The following is a 27,823-nucleotide window of genomic DNA, read 5'->3' on the forward strand; positions in this document are numbered from 1 at the left end:
AGATGACAGAAAAAATATTTACTGAATATTCATGTATAATAATAATGAAGAAAAAATAGGAAAATGATGTGTCCATGCCTGATGTTCTCATCCTCCGCAACACTTTTTGAGAACAGTTTAAGCACACATACAGAATTTTAATAAAGTTTGATTTAGAGTGACCAACCACATGGACCAGTTACTTCAAGATGGCTACCAGGTAAGATCATTTTTTACAGTTAATTTGAAATATTGTCTTGTCAGAATGCTTACACGACATTTTGATTATCATTACCGCAACAGATGCTTATTAAATGTTAATTTAATTAATAGAAGCATAATACTTTGATTTTAAATGCATGTGCAGAATCTCCAAATTATGTTCTTTCAGGTTTGTCATGTCATTTTGAAAATATGTCAGTGTTGATGTTTTCTGACCGTTGCGGTAATGAGATTTTTTAGGACTAACTTTTTAAATAATGTTACAAAAAGTTATAAATGATAAGTAAAAGTTTTTAAATTAATGTTCCCATTTACTCCAGACTTTGTTTTTCAATGTCTGGTGGGAAAAAAAGTAAATTTAAGCAATTTTTACATTTTCATGCTTGACATTTTTAAAACCAAGTTTTCGTGAGAATCACCCATTTGCAAAAAAATCACTTTTACTTTGTATGCGATTAATCGCGTTTAATTTGCCCAGCACTATAAAAAACGTTTTCACTGGTGTGTTTTTTTTAATGGATCACCCAGCGATAATCAACCACTTCCTTTAACTTTGACTTTATTTAAAATTTTTATATTTATATTTAATATAGTACTCAATAAATAGTATATCCTAGGATCAGCTATGTCTGGCTCTCTTTCAAGGTTTTTATTTCTCCCAATGACTTTTCCCACAAGGTTCTTCTCCTAGGAGTTTTTTATTCAACCTCATTGGAGTCAGCTGACATTAGCTTAACTTAAAATTACGTTACGTTTTATATACATTGCATTATTACTCCGCTCACTATTGAGGATTCATTTCAGCCACTGTGCTTTCTACTTTGTTGTCCTAGGATTTTTGTTTCTATTTTGTTTTTTATTAATGTAAAGCTGCTTTGGAACATTTAAACAATTGTGAAAAGTGCTATATAAATAAAATATAACTGAATTACCCGCACAGGTTCTTATTTTTATACCTTTATGGGTATATACAACACATTGAAATGTACCTTTTGGGGGACAGTATTATACCCTAAGGACCTATTGTGTACGAGTTAAATGTTAGGGGTACAAAATATTAAAGAAAAACACCAACGTTTTTCAATATTTTACTGTGTTCTTACCTCAACTTAGACAAATTAATACCTGTCTTTTTTAAATGTGTGCACTTTTAATCTTTGTCCAGCGCTTCTTGAATGTGTTAGCATTTAGCCTAGCCCCATTTATTCCTAAGGCTCCAAACAAAAGTTTTATTTTGTGCCACCATACTTACTCGCCAGAACCCACCTCGACATTTAACACCAGGGAACCAACTTTGAAGGAAGTTGTAGAAATCGTCAAGGCTGCTAGAACCGGCTCGGCACCAGGCCCGAGTGGAGTGCCGTACGTCGTCTATAAGAGGTGCCCCAGACTCTTGGAGAGGTTATGGAAACTGATTAAGGTCATCTGGAGGAGAGGGAAGGTGGCGCAGCAGTGGCGACATGCAGAGGGTGTCTGGATCCCGAAGGAGGAGAGCTCGAGCACCATCGAGCAGTTCAGAGTCATCTCGCTCCTTAGTGTTGAGTGCAAGATCTTCTTCAGCATTCTTGCCCGACGCCTGACAGACTTCCTCCTGAGGAATGCATATATTGATACCTCTGTGCAGAAGGGGGGAGTCCCAAAGATTCCAGGATGCATTGAGCATACAGGAGTTGTCACCCAGCTGTTACGTGAAGCACGTGAAGGCAAAGGGGATCTTGCAACCCTCTGGCTTGATCTTGCCAATGCCTACGGGTCAATCCCGCATAGACTGGTAGAAACCTCACTCGACCGACATTACGTTCCAGACAAAATCAAGAACCTCATACTGGACTATTACAACTCTTTCAGTTTGAGAGTCACCTCAGGAGCGGAAAAATCTGCATTTCATCGGCTGGAGAAGGGCATTATCACTGGATGTACAATTTCTGTGATATTGTTTGCCTTGGCAATGAATATGCTGGTGAAGTCAGCAGAGGTGGAGTGCAGAGGCCCAATTACCAAGTCAGGCATACGGCAGCCCCCCATCAGAGCATTCATGGATGATCTGACGGTGACCACAACATCAGTCCCGGGGTGCAGATGGATCCTCCAAGGGCTCGAGCACCTCATCAAATGGGCTCGGATGGACTTTAAGCCAGCCAAGTCCAGGTCCCTGGTAGTGAGGAAAGGTAAGGTTACAGACCAGTTCCGTTTCACACTAGGAGGCATCCAGATACCATCTGTTCGAGAAAAGCCAGTCAAGAGCCTAGGCAAGATCTACGACTGTTCCCTGAAGGACACCGCAGCAATTCAGACGACCACTAACCAGTTGGGAAGCTGGCTGATGGCTGTGGACAAGTCAGGTCTGCCAGGTAAATATAAAGCCTGGATTTACCAGCATGGCATCCTGCCCCGACTGCTCTGGCCATTGCTGGTCTATGATGTTCCAATCACCACCGTTGAAGGCTTTGAGAGGAAAGTCAGCAGTTTCCTGCGGAAGTGGCTAGGGCTACCAAGGAGTCTCAGTGACATTGCCTTGTACGGTAGGAAGAACAAGCTAAAACTGCCTTTCAGTAGTTTGAAGGAAGAGTTCATGGTAACCAGAGCAAGAGAGGTGCTACTTTACAGAGACTCCAGTGACATCAAAGTCTCTTCAGCAGGCATAGAGGTTAGAACTGGCAGGAAGTGGAAGGCCCATGAGGCAGTAGAGCAGGCTGAGTCACGGCTGCGACATGGCGAGCTGGTAGGAGCGGTGGCATCTGGACGGGCAGGACTCGGGAGCAACCCAACACCTCGCTTTAACAAGGCCCAGGGAAAAGAAAAGCGGCAGCTGATTCAAGATGAGGTCCGAGCAGGGGAGGAGGAATCCCGCGGCAGCAGAGCAGTAGGGATGCGGCAGCAGGGGGCATGGACCCGATGGGAGCAGGCGGCGGAGCGAAGGATATCATGGGCAGAATTGTGGAAGTCGGAGCCACACCGAATCAAATTTCTGGTTAAGTCTGTCTATGATGTCCTCCCTAGCCCATCCAATCTATTTCGCTGGGGCTTGTCAGATACACCTTTGTGCTCACTCTGCAAGAGAGGAGGGTCATTGGAGCACATCTTGAGCTGCTGTCCCAAAGCACTGGGGGATGGGCGCTACCGTTGGCGCCACGACCAAGTGCTGAAGGCCATAGCAGAGGTTATCAGCACTGGGATCATAGACAGCAGACACCAGCGACCAATAAGGCAGAACATCACCTTTGTTAAAGCCGGGGAGAAGCCACATCAGCGCATGAAACAAACAGGGGGGCTGCTCGCAACAGCACAGGACTGGCAGCTGAATGTCGACCTAGGGAGACAGCTCAAATTCCCAGAGAACATTGCAGTGACCACGCTCAGGCCAGACATAGTCCTGGTGTCGGAAAAAACACGGCAAGTGGTCCTGCTGGAGTTGACGGTCCCCTGGGAAGACCGGATGGAGGAGGCGTTTGAGAGGAAGAGGGCAAAATATGAGGAACTGGCAGCCGAATGCCGAAGCAGGGGGTGGAGGACAAGATGCAATCCCATCGAGGTTGGGTGTAGAGGATTTGTCGGCCAGTCACTCATCAGGGCCCTCAAGATGCTTGGAGTGAAGGGACTGCACAGTAGGAAAGCCATTAAGAACATCACGGACGTCGCTGAAAAGGCGTCAAGATGGCTGTGGATCAAGCGGGGTGATCCGTGGATCATACAAGCTACTCAGACACAAGCCAGGGTCTGATCAACCCTGGCTGGGTCGCCTGGGCGAGGGTGTATGATGTTGTGAGACCCGAAACACCCAATGAACCCAGGATACATCACTGATGATGTGTCTGAGTTGCACCAGAGGTGTATTGCAAAACTATTTCAACTGGTGAAGCCAGTGACCTCCGGGAACAGTCCGGATGACAACCATGAAAAGTATGGAGACTGCTGGAGAGACAGCTGGCAACTGGGAAGACAGTAAAAACCGGGGCAGCGAGGGTCAGCAACCCAGACTGCAGCTTCCGTGAGGATGCACCCATTAAAAGCTACGAAAACCCCTAATGAATTATACCCCCAGGGGTGCCCGAGAGGGGGGGAGAATGAGCACCCCAACAGGACGGATATACAGGTAATGACCAATGCTTATGGAGAAACGACAATGAGTGCAGCCTGCATATGTGGCAAAGTCTGCAAGAACCGGCATGGCCTGAAGATCCACCAGGCCAAAATGAAATGCTTGAGGGAGAAGCAAGTGGAGCAACGCACAGGTCTAGCACCTGGTGAGACGCAGGAGGAGCCCGGCCCGGAGTCACCCCACAGTGCCCAGAACCTCCACGCCCCACAAGCCTCAACCCAAATCAGACATTCCGAACACCACCGGGTCAAGTGGCCTGCTGCAAACAAGGAGGGAGAGTGGCTCAAGTTTGATGAGGACCTGAACCAAGTCCTTGAAGCTACTGCGAGGGGGAATGCAGACCAGAAGTTGAGAGCTATGTCAACAATGATCATTAGCATCGGAGCTGAAAGGTTTGGCGTTAAGAAACATCAACTGGCCAGAAGTGTGGCAGAGCCAAACCGACGGGAAGTGAAGATCAGCCAGCTAAGGAGTGAGCTCAGACTGCTTAGGCGGCAGTTTAAGGCGGCAAGGGATGAGGAAAAGGCTGGTTTGGCAGAACTCCGCCACACCCTAAGGAAAAGGCTAACCACCCTCCGGCGAGCGGAGTGGCATAGGAGGCGGGGTAAAGAGAGAGTTAGGAAACGCGTCGCCTTTATCTCTAACCCGTTTGGTTTTACAAAGAAGATCCTCGGGCAGAAAAGAAGTGGCCAGCTCGAGTGCACTGAAGAAGAGGTTAATAAGCACCTCAGTGCCACCTACAGTGACAGCGCAAGAGACAAAGATCTCGGGCCATGTAAGAAGCTGATAACTCCGCCAGAACCCACCTCGACATTTAACACCAGGGAACCAACTTTGAAGGAAGTTGTAGAAATCGTCAAGGCTGCTAGAACCGGCTCGGCACCAGGCCCGAGTGGAGTGCCGTACGTCGTCTATAAGAGGTGCCCCAGACTCTTGGAGAGGTTATGGAAACTGATTAAGGTCATCTGGAGGAGAGGGAAGGTGGCGCAGCAGTGGCGACATGCAGAGGGTGTCTGGATCCCGAAGGAGGAGAGCTCGAGCACCATCGAGCAGTTCAGAGTCATCTCGCTCCTTAGTGTTGAGTGCAAGATCTTCTTCAGCATTCTTGCCCGACGCCTGACAGACTTCCTCCTGAGGAATGCATATATTGATACCTCTGTGCAGAAGGGGGGAGTCCCAAAGATTCCAGGATGCATTGAGCATACAGGAGTTGTCACCCAGCTGCGACGTGAAGCACGTGAAGGCAAAGGGGATCTTGCAATCCTCTGGCTTGATCTTGCCAATGCCTACGGGTCAATCCCGCATAGACTGGTAGAAACCTCACTCGACCGACATTACGTTCCAGACAAAATCAAGAACCTCATACTGGACTATTACAACTCTTTCAGTTTGAGAGTCACCTCAGGAGCGGAAAAATCTGCATTTCATCGGCTGGAGAAGGGCATTATCACTGGATGTACAATTTCTGTGATATTGTTTGCCTTGGCAATGAATATGCTGGTGAAGTCAGCAGAGGTGGAGTGCAGAGGCCCAATTACCAAGTCAGGCATACGGCAGCCCCCCATCAGAGCATTCATGGATGATCTGACGGTGACCACAACATCAGTCCCGGGGTGCAGATGGATCCTCCAAGGGCTCGAGCACCTCATCAAATGGGCTCGGATGGACTTTAAGCCAGCCAAGTCCAGGTCCCTGGTAGTGAGGAAAGGTAAGGTTACAGACCAGTTCCGTTTCACACTAGGAGGCATCCAGATACCATCTGTTCGAGAAAAGCCAGTCAAGAGCCTAGGCAAGATCTACGACTGTTCCCTGAAGGACACCGCAGCAATTCAGACGACCACTAACCAGTTGGGAAGCTGGCTGATGGCTGTGGACAAGTCAGGTCTGCCAGGTAAATATAAAGCCTGGATTTACCAGCATGGCATCCTGCCCCGACTGCTCTGGCCATTGCTGGTCTATGATGTTCCAATCACCACCGTTGAAGGCTTTGAGAGGAAAGTCAGCAGTTTCCTGCGGAAGTGGCTAGGGCTACCAAGGAGTCTCAGTGACATTGCCTTGTACGGTAGGAAGAACAAGCTAAAACTGCCTTTCAGTAGTTTGAAGGAAGAGTTCATGGTAACCAGAGCAAGAGAGGTGCTACTTTACAGAGACTCCAGTGACATCAAAGTCTCTTCAGCAGGCATAGAGGTTAGAACTGGCAGGAAGTGGAAGGCCCATGAGGCATTAGAGATGGCTGAGTCACGGCTGCGACATGGCGTGCTGGTAGGAGCGGTGGAATCTGGACGGGCAGGACTGGGGAGCAACCAAACACCTCGCTTTAACAAGGCCCAGGGAAAAGAAAAGCGGCAGCTGATTCAAGATGAGGTCCGAGCAGGGGAGGAGGAATCCCGCGGCAGCAGAGCAGTAGGGATGCGGCAGCAGGGGGCATGGACCCGATGGGAGCAGGCGGCGGAGCGAAGGATATCATGGGCAGAATTGTGGAAGTCGGAGCCACACCGAATCAAATTTCTGGTTAAGTCTGTCTATGATGTCCTCCCTAGCCCATCCAATCTATTTCGCTGGGGCTTGTCAGATACACCTTTGTGCTCACTCTGCAAGAGAGGAGGGTCATTGGAGCACATCTTGAGCTGCTGTCCCAAAGCACTGGGGGATGGGCGCTACCGTTGGCGCCACGACCAAGTGCTGAAGGCCATAGCAGAGGTTATCAGCACTGGGATCATAGACAGCAGACACCAGCGACCAATAAGGCAGAACATCACCTTTGTTAAAGCCGGGGAGAAGCCACATCAGCGCATGAAACAAACAGGGGGGCTGCTCGCAACAGCACAGGACTGGCAGCTGAATGTCGACCTAGGGAGACAGCTCAAATTCCCAGAGAACATTGCAGTGACCACGCTCAGGCCAGACATAGTCCTGGTGTCGGAAAAAACACGGCAAGTGGTCCTGCTGGAGTTGACGGTCCCCTGGGAAGACCGGATGGAGGAGGCGTTTGAGAGGAAGAGGGCAAAATATGAGGAACTGGCAGCCGAACGCCGAAGCAGGGGGTGGAGGACAAGATGCTATCCCATCGAGGTTGGGTGTAGAGGATTTGTCGGCCAGTCACTCATCAGGGCCCTCAAGATGCTTGGAGTGAAGGGACTGCACAGTAGGAAAGCCATTAAGAACATCACGGACGTCGCTGAAAAGGCGTCAAGATGGCTGTGGATCAAGCGGGGTGATCCGTGGATCATACAAGCTACTCAGACACAAGCCAGGGTCTGATCAACCCTGGCTGGGTCGCCTGGGCGAGGGTGTATGATGTTGTGAGACCCGAAACACCCAATGAACCCAGGATACATCACTGATGATGTGTCTGAGTTGCACCAGAGGTGTATTGCAAAACTAAACTCGTGTAACTAATCATGTAACAGTCTTTAAATACGGAAAACATGGAAGTGTTTGGTGGCTTCTAAATTCATCCCTGTTTGGATCCTAAGGAACGAATGAGGCCAGCCCAATGCCAGCACATTCAAGAGGCGCTGTACAAAGATCAAGTGCACGGATTAAAAGAGATAGGTATGTATTAATTAGTCTAAGTTGAGGTAAGAACACAGTAAAATATTGAAAAATGGTGGTGTTTTCCTTTAAAGGTACACAATATGTCCTTAAGGTCCAATTATGTATTTTACCTTACAGATCCAAACAGAACCTTAGAGTACCACCTCAGCTTTAGAAAAGGTACCGTTTTGTACTTTTTTTTGACATGGGCATCATTTAAGTACACAAGGAAACAATTGTAATAGTTTTAAGCCCTGGCTGTATAAAAAACACAATCCAATATATGCAATAGCTGAGTGTGAAAGATCAATTTTTAAAGCAGCCCTGATTGACAGGAAAAATTGACAGAATACTCAGTCAATAAACTAGAGAGCTGATGAAACTGACCCAACAACCCAAGCTAAAGTCATATGCATTTGCAAATATATGAAATAAAATAATAAACTCACATTTTAAGATTGAAATCTCTCCTAAATATTGGACAACGCTGTTTTCCATACTGTAAGTGTTTTTTATAATATATTTTAGGAGACCACCCTCCCCTTACTATGGTGAGGTTCAAAACCACTAGTATATAGTAACTTTATAACTACAGTATGGTAAACGATGTGCTTTGCAGGCGCTCATTATGTTTGTCGCGTCTCATTGACACGCAAGTTCACGTCACGGCGAAAGATTTCAGCACCTCGGACAGCGACGCGCCTAACGCGCACACATGGAATCTCCCATAGGAAAAGCGCACAGGAGCGCGCACGGCACCGAGACGTTTGTAAATGAATCATTTTGATTGGGCGAGAGCGCGCCTTGGAAACAAGGGCCGTGTGTTGATGCGCACGGCAGAACGTCCATTTCGAGGATGAATCAGAGGGGAGCAACATCAGCATCCCCATCGCATTATGATCCACAGCATCACCGCTGACTGTCTAACGCGCACGCCCTGCGAATAAGGAAAATAAGGTAATCTGCGCACGCGGTCTTCAATTTTCCTTTCTGGAGGCTCCATCTTTATGTGAACGTGGCAAGGAACCATCTCGATACGGGAGGGGGATGGTGGTGAACTTCAAATGGAAAAAGATGCTGGCATTTCCACCACGCTCTTCCTCTTTTTGTTTTTAAAACGCCAACTTAATGGATTCGTCTGAACGCTGTATTCGGGATGGGAGGCGGTGTCGGGATACGTCGATGAGAAAATGCACAAGGAAATGACGATCAAGTAACTGCGATGCCTCCGATGAACAATAAACGAAACTATACGATTGCAGCTCAATCTTATATTGGATGATGATGATGATGGTGTTGTTATGCTGAAGGATCCTGGACTGTGCACGGATGCTGATGGTGGTGTTTTTGTGAAATGCTCGTTCGCATCCTCCTCTCCCCTCATCCGTGTATCCAGGCTGTGGATTGTCAGAAGGCTTTAAAAATCATCTTCGGACCTGGAACAATGTATGGATGTCCATTTATTGTAATACCATTGTTATTGTTATGCCATGCGATGAATGTAACAGCATCTATTGTCGGTCGTGTTATTTGGGCGTTCAGTCGGCCCTAACAGGCACACATACATGCCATCAGACGAAAAATAACAAGCCAGCACGGTGTCCAGAGATTTTCTGACCAATTACCTTTGCTTTGGACACTTGGCTCTGAGACTTCAGGGTAGCAACCGGGTACTATTCTCCTGAATTGTATAAAAAAAATAACAGGCCTGTACGACGGCTGGCCACAACAACAATAACACGTCAATTCATAAATAAATAAATAACGATTTAATCATTTCTAGTAAACAATTTGACAATTTCTCCCACACAACATACACATGTAGCCAAACATGTTTAAGAACCGGATCCGCATGTTTTTTAACGAACTGAAGGTGCTGGTTTTCATGCGATCCGGTTCTAGACGGCCCGACACTGTCGCAGACCCGAACAGATCCAACGCTATGAGGGGGCTCGGGATGGGCGGCTGCGGATGGCCGCCCTTCGTCGACTGCTCCAGCCGTGACGATGAGGAGGAATACTACGGCAGCGACCCGAGACCCAGGAGCCTGGCGTTTGAAGAGAAAGACCCGAAACTGCAGGCGGGCCTGGACGCGGTCAGCCTCACCAGCAGCACGGCCAGCGGCATGAGATCACCCCAGTGCCGAATCTGCTTCCAGGGCCCCGAACAGGTACACTTGTTTTTTATCCCAGCTAAACACACTCAACCCCCCTTTTTAACCATGTTTTTCGTTTATTGATTGGCAAAAACATGGTAGCCATGGTTTATTCATGGTTTTGGGGATTTTTGTAGTCATCATATTAACCATAGTTTTAACTACAGTAGGTTAGGGTTCTTCATGGGACCAAAAATGTTTCTTTTGTGGCATCCTTTTATTTTTAAGAGTGGACTTCTGTTTTATTAGATGTTTATAATGAGATTTCTATTCTCAAATGTAAATTTAGATGGTACTTTGCAATGCCTTGTCCATACACATTACTTATGAATGACAGACTGGTCCATATAATCACATTAAGTCTTTATGCTTACTCAGGACTTATGTAAATGCATACTAACATGAGCACTATATCTGATTATAAAAGAGTAATATTAACAATCGTTGATATTACTTTAATTCTCTGAATGACAAAAAATAATAAATCAACAATGTAGCAACGGAAAATTTTATTTTATTTACGTTATTAGAAAATATACAGTATAACTATTGTGTATATATAAGTGTTGTCAGTTGCAATCTGTACCTATCAAAAAGCATAAGGATATATAAAGAGACCTGAATTTACATAAACACTTTTAAAAATAAAGGTGCTTAAAGGGTTCTTCACAGGGATGCCATAGGGGAACCATTTTTGGTTCCTCAAAGAACCATGTAGTGAATGGCATCTTTTATGGCATCATGTAGCACCTTTATTTTTAAGAGTTAGTGAATGGTAGCCTATGGTTATGGTACTGCTAACTAGTGGTCGACTGATATGTTTTTTTATGACGGATGCCAATACCGATATTAAGAAAGCTGCATGGCCGATATGAGGCCGATATAACACTAATGTTATTACAGTGAATAAGACACAAACAAAAATTGAAAAAAAAAACATTTATAAATATACCTTTTTAAAGTACTTAAAACATATTTACAAACATAATTAATGTGAATCTGACATCTCACGGTATTGTTTGAATAAGTGTGTTAAACTAGTTTGGTGTTGTGTGTGACACAACATAACGTAATGTTAAAAAGTAAATAATAATTTATCATTTTACTGTCGGTATACTTTGGCTTTCAAACATCAAACTTAAATAATAGAGAAATTTGCTGGCCAATTGAAAAGATTTATTGGCCGATGTTGATAATAAAGCAAAATCCAAATATCGGCCGATATATCGCCCTCTGCAATATATTGTCCTATCGCTACTGCTAACATGAAAAAAAGACATGGATCTCATAGGCCCACATGTAGGCTAATAATACATTTCTCTGTTGGTGGGTTTACAGGTATGTCACTGCAGGCTGTCAATTTACATGTTCAATATGTCCATTCAATTAACCTCTCGATCGCTTTTTAAACGTCAGTAATAGGACTCAATGTTCTGTTTAGATCCATGGTTGGTATAGCATTGTTTTTATTTGCAATGCAAAGCAGGAAAAGCATTCACATGGTCTGAAATACTAATTAGAGGTAGACCGATTAAACGGCTTTGCCGATTAATCGGCACCGATAGTTCATTGGTGTAAAAATCGGCTCTCTGCAAAAAATTCATGTCGATGGTTTTTCCGAAAATACGTCCATTGCTTCATATCATTATGAAGTAATTCATTTGCTGAATAGATGCTGCATTAGCAGAGAAACAACAGCAGGAACCTAAGTTTGTCGTCAAGGCTGACAGGACAATAATATTAGTAGTACCTCAAACAGTTATACAAAAATACACACGGATAAATCCATATTTTAAGTTAATATGAGAGAAAACAAACTATATGCAGCTGTCGGCTACGTTAACATATCTAACAAATCAAAATCTGATTTCAGTTATTTTTTTATCATCACTGCAATCTATCCTTTGTTATTTTGATTTAGATAACCATTAAGTGTTAAAACAGAAACAAACGAAGTACAAGACTACACATATAATATACATTTATGTAATAAAATTTTTACATTTAGCACATTTTCATAGTTCAGTACTGTTGATTTATTACGTTTGTACACTGTTTCACTTTTAGTGTTATGTTTGTTTTTTATCCAGTATCCATTAATCGGTCGATTAATCGGTTATCGGCAAGTAGGGACCACCTTAGTTAATTGATAAAATACATTATCGGTTGACCACTAATACTGATTTTGTTGCTTGTCGGTTAAAGTAGGTCTCAGTGAGATTATATAATGGTTTCATGTGAGGAGGACTGTATATTACACCTTTCTTTGAAAAGGTAACACAATTTATTTTGTAAACCGGCAAGATATCAAATCATAAAATCAATAAACTTATGTTCTTCCAAAACGATATAATTTACATTTATGCATTTGCATTTTATCCAAAGCGGCTTGCAGTGCATTACAAGGTATTTTTATCAGTTTGTGTGTTCGAACCCATGACCTTTTACCCGCTACCGCAATTCTCTACCACTGAGCTACACAGGAACTCATCAGACTATTTAGAGCGACTATATCATAGATATATATGATACAATAATAAATGTGGACTGAGGTGATCATTCTGCAAAATGTCTGGGTGTACTGTCCCTTTAAGAAGCAGCATAAGAGATTCCTCATTTAAAGATATACTGAAACACTTTATAGCAGATTATGGTGGCCTGCTGATGTCAGTCGCTCTATAGTCTGATGTGTAACGTGGTCGACATGTCATCTGATGAATTGAACACCATTATTACTGAAAGGGCTTGTGTCTGTGTAATCAGACGCTTGTCGACGCATCAGCACATGTTTGTGTTTATAATTTATGGGCCGAACGCTGGGTGGATGTTTGGTCAGCAGCCAAGATGTGCGACAGCAGATGTGCAAAACCTGTAATCCAGACCGGCTTCAAGTTAGCCGTAGACATCAGCTAATTTAGGAAAGTGTTGGTGAAGTATCAACACAATCCATCTGGAAGTCCATCTGATTATGTCGTCTTTTTCAAAGCGAGATGCGTTTTGGTGTAAATCTGTTTCTCAGGTACATGTTAAATGAGCTGTTGAAAGAAAAACTCAGGCATTTAAAAATCTGTCGTTGTAAGTCATTTATCATTTTCCTTTTTTTGGAGCTGATTTCAAGGCCTTTAACGTACAGCGGCGCCTTAGAAAAATCTTAAAGGGACAGTTCAACCAATAATGAAAATTCTGTCATAATTTACTCACCCTTGTGTTGTTACAAATCTGCATAAATGTCTTTGTTCTGCTGAACACAAAGGACGTTATTTGTAATACAGAAGCACCATTGACTTCCACTGTAGGAAAAAATACTACTACGGAAGTCAATGGTGTTAAAAAACAGTTTGGTTACAAACGTTGCTCAAAATATCTACCTTTGTGTTCAGCAGAACAAATTTAAAGGTGCATTGTGTAACTATTAAAAGGACCTCTTTACAGAAATGCAAAATAATATACATAACTTCATTATCAGTGATGTATGAAGATCTTAAACAATGAACTGTATTGTTTTTATTACCTTAGATTCTATGAGCCGTTTTTATCTACATGCCCCTTACATGGAAGACGGCATTTTGGGTCGCCATCTTTCTACAGTAGCCCTTAAAGCAACACTATGTAGTTTTTTTACCCTTTAAATAATGTCTCTAAAATTATTTCAGTGATAGAACAACTTTTAACTGGACAAATTGTTCTGTTGCTGCAACCTGACCAGCCTCCTAGCTGCTACAAGCACACTCTGAAAGTGGCGGTGGAGGGTAGAGCACACAGCCCCGCCCCTCCCCCTGACTGCAGAAGAGTGTCTGATACCAGGCACTGTTGCGCTTTTCAACCACATGGGGGAGCTGTAAGTCATTTTTACATAGAAACTACATAGTGTTGCTTTAACGGACAAACTGCTCTACAGAGCGTGTTTCGTCACTACGATGTCTCAGACGATGACATGTTTGTCCTGTTGCAGCTACCGTAGCTTCTCTATGCGTTTCAAAAGGGGGGGGGGGTGAGCTATTTGCATTTACATGCAAATCAATAAACCGGCGTGCGGCTATGCAGAAATTTGCACTTACATGGAATTAAAAAACTAGTTTTTTACAGGTGGTGACATTACCACCTATAGTCCGCATAGTCATTCAAAAAACCGGCGGGAAATCTGTCAAAATCTGTTGTATCTCTTCTCATGCAGAACCTGCAAATATAACAATAATTTTAAATAATAATTTTTAAATAATTTTCTCCGTTAACTGCAGGAGACGAGAGCAGATTTTTATGCATCACTTTACGCATACTTCAGTTTGTGACGTTTATCATTTACACTCCGGGACATGCGCACATGAACAAAACTGTGAGAAAGCCTGTTAAGACGTTTACATGTAAAGCGGAATCATGATAATGGTCTGAAATCTACCTGTGCCGATCAGATTTCGCTCATAAGTCAGTCATCTGATCTGTCAGGGCTGGGATAAGGTTGCAGTTAATCGTGGAGTTTTTCTCGACACATTTAGTTTTAGTGCGGTGTGCAATGATTTTATCATCTCTTTTAACTCGCAAACAAAGCCTTTGTCAGTGAATACTTTGATTTAACCATTATTTATATAGATCTACAGATGTTTTGCTGATTATTCTCATTTTTTGTGAAATGAAATCTGACCTTAATTCTCGGAATACACAATGAGACAACAAGAAAAAGGCAGTCTGTACTATGAAGCACTGTATGACTCATCTCAGTCCACTTATCGTAACTCTCACATTGATCACATTAGGCAGCCTTGTATTGCTGACAATAAAGAAGTGAGCAATTTGAGTGAAATTTACATGAACTTCAGTGTTTGGTACAGTATGTCCTTTAATGATAGCATGCGCTCGAGCCAGCCAGGAGTCTACATGTTTTTTCAATAGGATGCTGCAATAGAAAGAATAAAAAGCTGACGTTTTCTATAGTGTTTATATGATATAGCATAGTTGCTTAGATTTGATACATACAGTGAGTTCATTTTACAGTACATCATTTCTTCGTGCATTTATAAAAATATATTTTTTATTTACATTACAAAAGGAAATACATCTAGCAATACCAATAGATACCGATAGTTTAGCTTTTTACGCTTTGTTTCATATTATTATGTTTTGAAATCCTTGCAATTCTGTTGTAATTGTCACCCAATCCAAAGTAAGTGTATTTGCATTTTTCTATATAATCTGCCCGATCATTGGCTGTTTTTAACTCTTTCCCTGCCATTGATGAGTTATCTCGTCAATTAAAGGGATAGTTCACCCAAAAATGAAAAATCTGTCATCCTTTACTCACTCTCATGTTGTTACAAACCTGTATACATTTATTTGTTCTAATGAACACAAAGATATTTTGAGGAATGTTTGTAACCAAACCATTTGTGGACCCCATTTACTTCCGTATTATTATTTTTTCCTACTTTAAGAGAAAACGCTTTCCTGCCAATGACAAGAAATCAATAATTCTGCTTTTATCCACTAGGTGGTGCCACTTACACAACTTATAAAACACTAAAGCATCCACTGATCCAAAAACAGTAAAAACTCTATGATTTTGATCTTTGTTTTGAATCTCTGAATTTCTAACAAATGTCCTGTACAAAAAAGCTATTATATTAGCTTTTTACTAGTGATGCACCGATGTATCGGCTGCCGATATTTATTGCCCGATTTTTGATGAATTTGAAACCATCGGCAGAATAGCACGAGAAAGGCCGATACCGATTGTTTATTAATTAACTGCATAAAGAAATCCATTATATGTAAAAAAAATAATAATGTTGTTAATAAAATAAATGCTGAATAGCAAAAACCACCTTTGAAGGTTGTCATGCTGTCTTATTATATTTGTTTTAGCTTAATTTGTGCCTCTCTTATTATGTTGGTCAGTTGAATGTTAATTAGATCCAATCCATGTTCAGTAAAAATAATTTAATGCAGAAATAAACTAGCTAATAGACCAACTGTATAGTATTGTATACAAGTGTTTAATATCGGTATCGGCATCAGTATCGGCCAGAAGTTGTCTGTTTAAAACAGAATCGGCCAAAAAAAAATCCTATCGGTGCATCACTACTTTTTACTCAAAATTTTTTAGTTTTAAAAAAACCTAACCATATTTGATGTTTATTTTTTTAAAGCAAATACTGTATTTGATATGTTGTATGTTTATATATTTAAAAAATAACATTTTCTGGAAGGCATTAAACTTTGTGAAATGATTGTGAAAATCATAAAAAATGCTGCCGCTGGCTGGCAACTAAAAAATATAAAAAATATGGCGGGGGAAAAAGTTAAACAATCGGATGATGTCTACACTGCAAAAAATTCTTAAATTAAGATGTATTTTCTTGATGAGCAAAATGACCTAGGAAAATAAATCTAGTTTATAGACAAAAAATATAAAATTTAAGCGAATTTGTCCTTAAAACAAGCAAAAAAAAAAAAAAAAAACGAGTAAGAAAAATTTTCTTAATTTAAGTGCTTATAAAAAAGTACTTATTTAAAAAAAATATATTTTTTGTTTGTTTTAAACACTAATTTATTTAAAGTTTATATTTTTTGTCTAAAAATTAGACTTATTTTCCTGTCATTTTGCTCATCAAGAAAATACATCTTAATTTAAGAATGTTTAGATATTTTTGCTGAAAACAAGACAAAAATACTAAGAAAATAATTTTTTCCAGTGTATACAGTATTTTTGTCTTGTTTTCAGTAAAATATCTAAAATTCTTAAATTAAGATTCCTTTTCTTGATGAGCAAAACGACCCAAGTCTAGTTTTTAGACCAAAAATATATTAAATTTAAGTGATTTTGTGCATAAAACAAGCAAAGTTTTCTTGAATTTTTCTTGAATTTAGTGTTTAAGAAAAATGTTCAAGATTTTTTTGCTTACGCCATTGGCAGATTTTTTTGCTTGTTTTATGCACAAAATCACTAAAATCTATACTTATTTCCTTGGGTCGTTTTGCTCATCATGAAAAAACATTTTTAGATATTTTTACTGAAAACAAGACAAAACACTACGACATTTTTTTCTTGAAAATCATTTTTTTGCAGTGTAATTGTAAGGAAATTGGTTTAATTAGCCGATACCGATTATAAGCCGATATATCGGTACATCCCAACTGTTAAAACCGCACATTTTCAATGTGATTGATTTCAGAGTTGCAACCCACTGTGTACTGTATGTTTTACACATCGAAGACGTTACTCAGCATTTCTCCATCAAAGTCCTAATTTGATTACTTTTGGAAATCAAATTGCCAAACTGAGACGAGCACACACAAATCTGTATTACTTCTCAGAATCAATAGTGATTATTACACTGCATGAACTAAAACACTTCTCATTCCAGTCACACCTCAAAGTTCCTTTTGCATTAAGACACTCGACACTGTGTACCACAGTTTACCAATCGATGCAATTAATGACCACAGATTGCTGTCCTGCTGTTTTGCGCTTTTCCTCCCTTAATGCTGCACAACCCATTGAGTGTTTCTTTCTCTAAAGATTACATCAATCTTACAGTCTTGCGATCGCGGCTCTCCGGTCCTGCGTTCGCGTTTTTTTATACTCCGCTTGTTATTCACCCTGTATCTATTGAATGTTCTCTTGACAGCTTGCTAAATGCAGACATTAGATCTGTAAATGATGCATGCTTTTCCTCGAAATACACACAGCACGCTCACTGCGGGGCGGTTGTTTTGGTGTATACCCCTTTATGTGACTAAGTCTGTCTTTTTGTTTTGTTTTGTTTATTTGTTGGTGTACATTTTCAGTTCTATTTGTAGCCCGGTGGGTTATTGAAATTCACTCATGCATCTCCCCTGTAGATGGTAAATTGTACTCAGCGCAGAGCTCTGAAAATACAGCTGCGCCTTAAGCACCAATAGTGCTGTTTAAACAGAGTTTTGAACAAACTCCAGACTAGTTTCGCGACTAGTGGACAATAAAATTTAAAATGCATGTATAACTGTATATATTTTAGGCAAATATAATATATAGTATATCCTGATTTTTGACCCCGGACCACAAAACCAGCCACACAAGTCACACAGGTATATTTGTAGCAATAGCCATACATTGTATGGGTCAAAATTAACAATTTTTATGCCAAAAGTCATTAGGATATTTAGTAAGATCATGTTCCATGAAGATATTTTGTACATTTCTTACTGTACATATATAAAAAATGTATTTATCATTAGCAATATGTGTTGCTAAGGAACTCATCTGGACCACTTTAAAAGTGATTTTCGCAATATTTTGATTTTTTTTGCACCCTGCAAATTCCAGATTTTCAATAGTTGTATAGCGGCCAAATATTGTCCTATCCCAACGAACCATACATCAACGAAAAGCTTATTTACTCAGCTTTCAGATGATGTATTTATCTCAATTTCAAGAAATATGACTGGTTTTGTGGTCCAGGGTCACATATATCTAAAATCTATATACTTGTGCTGCAGGAGAAACCCAAACTGTATCTAGAGATGACAATATCTTGGAGACTTATGAACTCTTTTAACTCGGGCCATCAAGAAACCATCTAGCAACCATTCACATCACCCTAGCAACCACAATACCTTATCAATTGGAATTATTCAGAACACCTTAGCATCTGCATAGCAACACTCTGGCAACCACTCTTGCATCATGGCAGCAATTTCACAAGCAAACAAAATATACTTTATGTACAAGCAGCCTACATTTGTTATTTTTTTGTGCTAAATTAAAGTCTCAAAGTCATGCACTACACAAATACAAATTAAATGTATAGTTCTACTTAAAGGGGACATGTCATGAAAATCAGACTTTTTCCATGTTTAAGTGCTATAATTGGGTCCCCAGTGTTTCTATCGACTTAGAAAATGTGAAAAAGATCAACCCAGTAACTTCGTTTTGGTAAACCATTCTCTGCAAGCATTTGAAAAAATAGGTCATTGAAATTTGGCTCCCCTTGTGATGTCAGAAGGGGATAATACCGCCCCTTAACCTGCACTATTCAACCACTGCACTGCCATTTAGTCCAGAGAGGGAAAGAGAGATACAGAGAAAAAAAATAATAATTGAGTTTCAATTTCAGTGTTTAAATTTCATCAGCTCATTTGCATTTCAAAGGACACACCCAAAGATGGCGCATTTTTGCTCACACCTACAAAGTGGCAATTTTAACCTGCTATAATAAATTATCTATATGAGCTAAAACTTCACGTATGTACTCCGGGGACACCAAAGATTTATTTTTACATCTTTAAAAAGTCTTGTGAAACGTCCAACTTAAGTAGTATTTCAGTGCACTTGATCATTAATACATCGTTTATATGAAAGCCTGTTTTACTTTAGATTTTTGGTAAACAGTCATGATATTCATCCTATATGATAATAAATAATATTCATCCCTGCAAGTGTTTCCCTGCCCTACAGTATTTGAGTGTTTAAATAGTAATAAAATACCAATGACATTTGAAGAAATGCCATTTTCTTGAACACTTCACACTGAGAGTCTGCTGTATGTGCTTCAGACGGCAGGTGCATCAGAAGTGTGTATTGATTGATGGTCTGTAGAGGTGGGGATAACTCACACGTCTTTTAACTGCACACTCTTCAAATCCTCAAGCGCACGACACACCATCATAAGTCTGGAGCCTAAAGCTCACGTCAGCAGCAGAGGGCATGTGGTGTTGCCGATCGATTTATCATTTGTACCGGTGGACGGTTCATGACTAATACCTCATTTACGTAAATCAAGTTGAAACGTTGACCACAACACTATTCGGGGGGCTGTGCGGGGTTATTGAGGTGTGTGTCAGATATTAACTGAAATAGAAGACATGCACTTACACAGGGGACTCGGTTGTAATGTCAGATTTGGAAGTGAACAGATGTTGAGGAAATGTAATGCAGATAAAAGCTTATAGACTACAGTGCTGTAAGCCTACTGGCTCTTCATATGATGCCGACATTCATAGCTCGACATGGAGTTGACATTATTGTGTGTTATGCACCTGTAGGAATAAAGGACAGTTGTGGTCAAGCACATGATATTTGTTGCATGAAGTTTACATGAAATAATGCATTTAAACTCCATTATGTGACATACATCAGAATAAAACAGACAAACAGAGACATAAACTGATATATGGATAGACAAACAAACATAAAGAGAGAGATAGACAGACAAAGAGATGGATAGATAGATAGATAGATAGACATATAGAGAGATAAAGAAACAGAGAGAGAGAAAGAAAAAAAGATGGATAGATAGACAGACATAAAGAGATGGATGGATGGATGGTGAATGGACAGACAGACAGACAGATAGAGAGACAGAGAGATAAATAGACTGACAAAGTTATATAATGTAGACAGAAATAGACAGACAATCAGATAGAGAGAGAAACAGAAACATAGACAAACAGACAGACAGATATATATATATATATATATATATATATATATATATATATATATATATATATATATATATATATATATATATATATATATATATATATATATATATATATATATATATATATATATATATATATATATATATATATATATATATATTATAGATAGACAGACAGACAGACAGATGTACAGACAGACAAGCTGACAGACAGCTAAACAGATGTACAGATAGATGTACAGACAGACAGACAGACAGATGTACAGACAGACAGACGTACAGACAGGCTGACAGACAGCTAGACAGATGTACAGACAGACAGACAGGTAGATGTACAGACAGACAGACAGACAGACAGATATACAGATGTAGAGGCAGACAGACAGACAGGTAGATGTACAGACAGACAGATAGATTTACAGACAGATGTACAGACAGACAGATAGATAGATGTACAAACAGACAGACAGGTAGATGTACAGACAGACAGACAGGTAGATGTACAGACAGACAGACAGACAGACAGATATACAGATGTAGAGGCTGGCAGACAGACAGGTAGATGTACAAACAGAAAGACAGATGTACAGACAGACAGACAGACGTACAGACAGGCTGACAGACAGCTAGACAGATGTACAGACAGACAGTCAGATAGATGTACAGACAGACAGACAGACAGACAGACAGACAGATATACAGATGTAGAGGCAGACAGACAGACAGACAGACAGGTAGATGTACAGACAGACAGATAGATTTACAGACATGCTGACAGACAGATGTACAGACAGACAGATAGATAGATGTACAAACAGACAGACAGGTAGATGTACAGACAGACAGACAGATATACAGATGTAGAGGCAGACAGACAGACAGGTAGATGTACAGACAGACAGAAAGACAGATGTACAGACAGACAGACAGACGTACAGACAGGCTGACAGACAGCTAGACAGATGTACAGACAGACAGACAGGTAGATGTACAGACAGACAGACAGACAGACAGACAGACAGATATACAGATGTAGAGGCAGACAGACAGACAGGTAGATATACAGACAGACAGATAGATTTACAGACATGCTGACAGACAGATGTACAGATAGATAGATGTACAGAAAGACAGACAGGTAGATGTACAGACAGACAGATATACAGATGTAGAGGCAGACAGACAGACAGGTAGATGTACAGACAGACAGACAGACAGATGTACAGACAGACGTACAGACAGACAGACAGACAGGCTGACAGACAGCTAGACAGATGTACAGACAGACAGACAGATAGATAGATAGATAGATAGATGTACAGACAGACAGACAGGTAGATGTTCAGACAGACAGACAGACAGACAGACAGACAGACAGATATACAGATGTAGAGGCAGACAGACAGACAGGTAGATGTACAGACAGACAGACAGATAGATGTACAAAAAGACAGACAGGTAGATGTACAGAAAGACAGATATACAGATGTAGAAGTAAACAGACAGACAGACAGGTAGATGTACAGACAGACAGATAGATTTACAGACATGCTGACAGACAGATGTACAGACAGACAGACAGATAGATGTACAAAAAGACAGACAGGTAGATGTACAGAAAGACAGATATACAGATGTAGAAGTAGACAGACAGACAGACAGGTAGATGTACAGACAGACAGATAGATATACAGACATGCTGACAGACAGATGTACAGACAGGCTGGCAGACAGACAGACAGATATATAGATGTACAGACAGGCTGACTGACAGGCAGACAGAAAGATGTACAGACAGATAAATAGACAGACAGACAGGCTGACAGACAGACAGACAGACAGATAGATAGACAGACAGGCTGACAGACAGATAAATAGACAGGCTGGCAGACAGACAGACAGACAGATATATAGATGTACAGACAGGATGGCTGACAGACAGAAAGATCTACAGACAGATAGACAGACAGACAGACAGACAGACAGACAGACAGACAGACAGATATATAGATGTACAGACAGGATGGCTGACAGACAGAAAGATGTACAGACAGATAGATAGACAGACAGACAGACAGGCTGACAGACAGACAGACAGACAGATAGATAGACAGACAGGCTGACAGACAGATAAATAGATAGACAGATGTACAGACAGATAGGCTGACAGACAGATAAATAGATAGACAGACAGATAGACAGATAAATAGATAGACAGATGTACAGACAGGCTAACAGATAGATTGATAGACAAAGAGATGCACAATATAACAGGTACAAATAAACATTAATGTGCATAAGATCAGTGTTGATGGATTGTGTTTTCTTCTGTCTGTAGGGGGAGTTGTTGAGTCCATGCCGCTGTGACGGCTCTGTACGCTGTACTCATCAGCCCTGCCTGATTCGCTGGATCAGTGAGAGAGGTTCATGGAGCTGTGAGCTCTGCTACTTCAAGTACCAAGTTCTGGCCATCAGCACCAAGAACCCACTGCAGGTAAACCATTAAACCCTTTCCTTGGACTCAAACTGGGAAATATCTGGGTCAGGGCTAAGCACTGGCTATCATCTTTATTTATAGTCATATCCGCACTGCAAAGGTTGAGAAGGGTTCTGCTCTTACCGTGTGTTTCAGTGGCAGGCCATTTCTCTGACGGTCATCGAGAAGGTGCAGATCGCCGCCATTATACTGGGCTCACTCTTCCTCATCGCCAGCATCTCGTGGCTGGTGTGGTCTTCTCTCAGCCCTTCCGCCAAGTGGCAACGCCAGGACTTACTCTTCCAGATCTGCTACGGCATGTATGGCTTCATGGACATTGTGTGCATAGGTGAGGAGCAAAATACGCTGGATAAATTGAAGCAAACACTGAGAGTAAATCTGATTTACTCAGTCATAAGGAAATTTAAAAGGCTTACGGCAGACAATTTTCAGCGTCACGTGTTTCTTAGAATAAGGAAAATAAGTTAAATGTGTTTTTTGAATGAATCCCAGCAAGCAATAGCCGCCATTTCATTGTGCCTGGAGGTCCCGCGGCACGAATGAGGCGTTAAGCGTGGCGTGGTAGACGCGATTCCGCCTCATTCAAGCGTCTAGTTCGCGCAAATGATGCGGTAGCTTTGCCGTGGGAAACGTGCGAGTTGAAAAACTTTGGCGGAAACGCACCGCGTTAATCAGGAGCTTGGTCTAGTAGTGACACGATTCCAGGAAGCGAGCGGAGTCGCAGAAGCCCCTCACATGACGCGAATTTCCGCGTGAATGTCTCTCTGACTAGAATTTCACGCGCAAATGAAGCGAGTAAACTCAAAATGTTAAAGCGGCAAACTACCCGCGGTACACCCGAATTTGGCGCCTCAAACGCAGCTGGTGTTAACCCACAGTTAGACAACTTTTTGATACAAAAATTACTAGCTGGGATGTGACTAAGAAAATATAAAACTAGAAAACTCATCCAAGTTTGTTAATCTTGTTAAAGTCATGCCATGTCCAGACAAAGCCGGAGGTTGGAACATTCCAGTTTAAATGTCCAACCTCCAGTCAATCACACGTTACATTTGCATGTTTACCACAATGTCACAATAAGACATTGTGTTCCTGTGCCAATTATGGCAAAAACAAAAATAGCAAAAACTGAATATTTTAACAATGGTTTTCATACATATTTCACAAGCTCGCATTAACATGTAATCGATAGGGAATGAGATAAAGCATATTTGGCGTGCTGTCAATGGAGAAGGCTCCGAGCTCGGAATTTTAGCCCGAACCCAAAGTACCCCCCTCTATTTAACTGTGATAAATGAATCTAGATGAGAGTGAGGTGATCAGAGGTGAGGGACTGCCATTTATAGGCACCTCTTTGCACTGATTGGTTGGATCACATGACCATGCTCCACCCGAACTTAGTTAAATAAACTTCTTTACATGCTGTTAAAATTTTTTACGGTTCACATAATTGTAAAGAGCTGCCGCCATCTTGTCCATGCTGTCAAATGACGTCTCTCACCAAGGTCAGGGTTGATCGATCTGCCCCGAAATTAGAGTTTGGATATCCGACTTTGTTTGCCAGGTTTGAAGTGGGAAATATTTTAAAAGTCCAGAGTTGTCTGGAGTGCAGCATCATAGCAGGGGAAATCTGGAAAGGGGAACTTGAGGATAAAAGCAAAGCTGACTGATATTTTTAAGATAATTGTAGGCAACAGTTTACTTCCTGGGATTGGTGATGTGGACAAGACCGACATTATCATAATTCCTCCTGCTTGGACTCACAGCTTGTAAGTTAAGTCCTGTTAGCATTGCATTGTGAACAAATCTTTCAAACATGGTAAGGAGTGTCACATTTCTGCATGACATCAGAGGTATTCAGGCCAATCGCAACGTACAGATTAGCTGGCCAATCAGAGACACAGAACTTTTCAAATCCGTGTGTTTCAGGAAGATAGTGAAATCTGGAGCTACAAAAATGTAATGTACGGTATGTGGAAAATAATGTTTTTTAAGGATGCTCCGATCAGGATTTTTGCAGCCGATACCGATTTGTTATCTTCGTGATCGGACAATAACGATTTTTTAAGCTGATATGCAAGCTCTTTGGTGACTGTAACGGTTAACATTTTTTGCGATGTGTTGTATACGTTGTTTGATGGGGATGTGAAGACGCATCGCACTGTTGACCGAAGCACGTCCTCATAGAAAATACACATATCTCTGTAAAGGCAAAGAGAGAAATCCAAATCTGCACGTCGCACATGAGCAACGGTTTATAAAAATGCTCGCACAGGGCTCCGAACTAACTTTTTCACAAATTTACTGGTCACACATGTGCGACTGGATGTAAAATTCAATGGCACACTCTCAAATTTTGGTGGCAAAATGCCACCATTTGGTGGCAGTCTGGAACCCTGTCGACTACGTAAAAAAATGGTCTCCAATTGCAGCCGCATTCAGGATCCCTATGATGACAAAAGTAAACAGAAAGATCGGTTCACGAAATCAGCACATTTAGCGAGTACCCATCGAGTCATTTAATACAGTTATCGGCCGATACGATCAGCTGCCGATCGATCGGAGCATCCCTAGTGTTTTTAACCATAAACCACGTGAACACATTGTATTATACCAAATACACAAAATAATGTTGTTTTTAAGCAATGAAATAGGTGCTCTTTAAATTACAGTAACTAATTGTGCGTCATGCTGTGCTTAAAGGAATAGTCTACTCATTTTCAATATTAAAATATGTTATTACCTTAACTAAGAATTGTTGATATATCCCTCTATCATCTGTGTGCGTGCACGTAAGCGCTGGAGCGCGCTGCGACGCTTCGATAGCATTTAGCTTAGCCCCATTCATTCAATGGTACCATTTAGCGTTTTTCCTATTTAAGACGAGTAGTTATACGAGCAAGTTTGGTGGTACAAAATAAAACGTAGCGCTTTTCTAAGCGGATTTAAAAGAGGAACTATATAACTATACTTTTGGGAGTACTTCGACTCGGCCGGTAACAACCTCCCTCTCCCATTATGAGAGTGAGAAGGGGAGCGGACTTTTCAGGCGAGTCGGAGTGCTCCCAAAAGTGCTATTACGCCATAAAATATAGTTCCTCTTTTAAATCCGCTTAGAAAAGCGCTACGTTTTATTTTGTACCACCAAACTTGCTCGTATAACTACTCGTCTTAAATAGGAAAAACGTTGATGTGTTTGGTCACTTCTAACTTTATCTCTAAATGGTAGCATTGAATGAATGGGGCTAAGCTAAATGCTATCGAAGCGTCGCAGCGCGCTCCAGCGCTTACGTGCACGCACACAGATAATAGAGGGATGTATCAACAATTCTTAGTTAAGGTAATAACATATTTTAATATTGAAAATGAGTGGACTATTCCTTTAACAACGTCCTTCTTCAGCTGTGAACCACGATACATCACAGCTTTTTGTACTTATGTACATATGGTATATATGCATCTTATTACTTACATTCACTAAAGTTTATGTTTAACAAAATTCTTTTATCTCAACAATTTTTCACAGGCCTTATAATCCACGAGGGCTCATCAGTGTATAGAATCTTCAAGCGATGGCAAGCTGTTAACCAGCAATGGAAAGTATTGAACTATGAGAAGTCGAAGGACTTAGGAGACCCACTGAGCTCCAGCGGTAAAGCAGGAGGCCGCGGTTCACGCAGTAACCCGCACGGCCTGACCAGCGGCAGCAGAGGAGGTCAGCGAGTGCGCAGGTTAAGAACTATCCTCAACCATCACTGCGGCTACACCATACTCCACATCCTCAGTCAGCTGAGGCCCAGTGACCCGCGCCTCGGCACCGCCACCAACCGCGAGGTGGTGATGCGAGTCACGACTGTATGAGATCGAATGAGGGTGACTTGAGGATATCAAAGAAGCGCCTTACCCTCAAAAACAGCGAGTTGCTGAACAATGTCGGGAGTTGTGGACGATTACGTTTTTCACGGATATAACGCCTCGCGCCGACTTTTTCAACGGACATGCGTAAAGAAGCGCAAATTACGTAAAACGTTACCATGACGTGGTTCGTTTCTGACACGAGTGAGACTCTCACGATCAAACACACACACTCTTGCATTTTTTGTTCGACTTCCTCGCCGGTTTTTTTATGAATACGGTTTTTAAACGGTTTTTGATTTTCTAAGGTGGAACATGAAGTGACATCGACGTGTGACTCTTATGGACCCAATGTTGTAAATGATGTGGAAAGCCAACCATAACCAAACGATCACGACAATAACAGGTAAACGAGATGATAATTGTTACATAATAAAATATTATCAAGGGGGAGGGTGCAATAAGACCTAATAAGATTATACGCAGAGATGTTAAAAATACATTAACATTTTAAAGAATTTGATCTTACCTGCAATAAAGAGAAACCTGTACATTTTACAGTGAACTTTGCATGAGGGTAGAGTTTTATGCCTCTTCCGACACATGGACATGATGAATTTTGTTTTATTCAGAATGGTGCTCGTTTGAATAAACACTACTATTCATCCCCTGTTTGTCAAATGCATAGCCAAAGGCTTTTGTGTGTTTTATATGGGTTATTCTCAGCTATAACATGTTTTGTTCACATTTTTAATGAAAGGTTGCATACACCGGTTTATTTGTAATGTAAATGCAACAACTATTATCTTTTTTTTTTTTTACAAATAACACATCAATGAGATAACCGAATGCTTCTGATTTTAAAGGACGATTCATGCCACGTGGCAGATGGTGGTTCAAGAAATTATTTCTCATTAACAATGTTAATTCTGCCGTATTATACAAAAGATGCTTTTCTATTTAGTCACACTGGTGGAAAATACAGATTGCAGGTTTACTTTCAATACACCTTTATGCAAAAATGCAATTAAAGGGGACATATTATCAGACTTTTTTAAAGA

At 41.2% G+C, this 27,823-nt stretch overlaps 2 protein-coding genes and 1 pseudogene across 3 annotated transcripts; all 3 read left to right on the plus strand.

Moving 5' to 3' along the window:
* Positions 1 to 1,161: 1,161 nt before the first annotated feature.
* On the plus strand, positions 1,162 to 3,963 carry LOC129441968 (uncharacterized; annotated as a pseudogene).
* Positions 3,964 to 4,195: 232 nt separating this feature from the next.
* Positions 4,196 to 7,673, plus strand: LOC141369321 (uncharacterized). Its single transcript, XM_073875491.1, has one exon. The coding sequence runs from the start codon at positions 4,196 to 4,198 to the stop codon at positions 7,559 to 7,561; it is 3,366 nt and encodes a 1,121-aa protein (XP_073731592.1). The 3' UTR covers positions 7,562 to 7,673.
* An 892-nt stretch (positions 7,674 to 8,565) lies between these two features.
* Positions 8,566 to 27,428, plus strand: marchf9 (membrane-associated ring finger (C3HC4) 9). Of its 2 annotated transcripts, XM_055189152.2 has the most exons (5): positions 8,566 to 9,283; positions 9,740 to 10,007; positions 22,749 to 22,904; positions 23,043 to 23,235; positions 26,434 to 27,428. In XM_055189152.2, the coding sequence occupies exons 1-5, from the start codon at positions 9,192 to 9,194 to the stop codon at positions 26,766 to 26,768; spliced, it is 1,044 nt and encodes a 347-aa protein (XP_055045127.1). In that variant the 5' UTR covers positions 8,566 to 9,191; the 3' UTR covers positions 26,769 to 27,428. The 2 variants fall into 2 exon arrangements, with proteins under 2 accessions (XP_055045127.1, XP_055045129.1); XM_055189154.2 differs by having other exon boundaries at positions 8,569 to 10,007.
* Positions 27,429 to 27,823: the final 395 nt, after the last annotated feature.

The sequence above is a fragment of the Misgurnus anguillicaudatus genome, chromosome 13 (genome assembly GCF_027580225.2).
Source record: "Misgurnus anguillicaudatus chromosome 13, ASM2758022v2, whole genome shotgun sequence".
NCBI lineage: Eukaryota > Metazoa > Chordata > Actinopteri > Cypriniformes > Cobitidae > Misgurnus > Misgurnus anguillicaudatus.

Excerpts from the sequence above, each read along its gene's own strand:
- LOC141369321 (XM_073875491.1), top strand. The coding sequence starts at position 4,196 with ATGCACCCATTAAAAGCTACGAAAACCCCTAATGAATTATACCCCCAG.
- marchf9 (XM_055189152.2), top strand. The coding sequence starts at position 9,192 with ATGCTCGTTCGCATCCTCCTCTCCCCTCATCCGTGTATCCAGGCTGTG. Across the intron at positions 9,284-9,739 it reads ATCTTCGGACCTGGAACAAT|ACGGCCCGACACTGTCGCAG; the intron begins GTATGGATGTCC and ends ATCCGGTTCTAG. Across the intron at positions 10,008-22,748 it reads GCTTCCAGGGCCCCGAACAG|GGGGAGTTGTTGAGTCCATG; the intron begins GTACACTTGTTT and ends TTCTGTCTGTAG.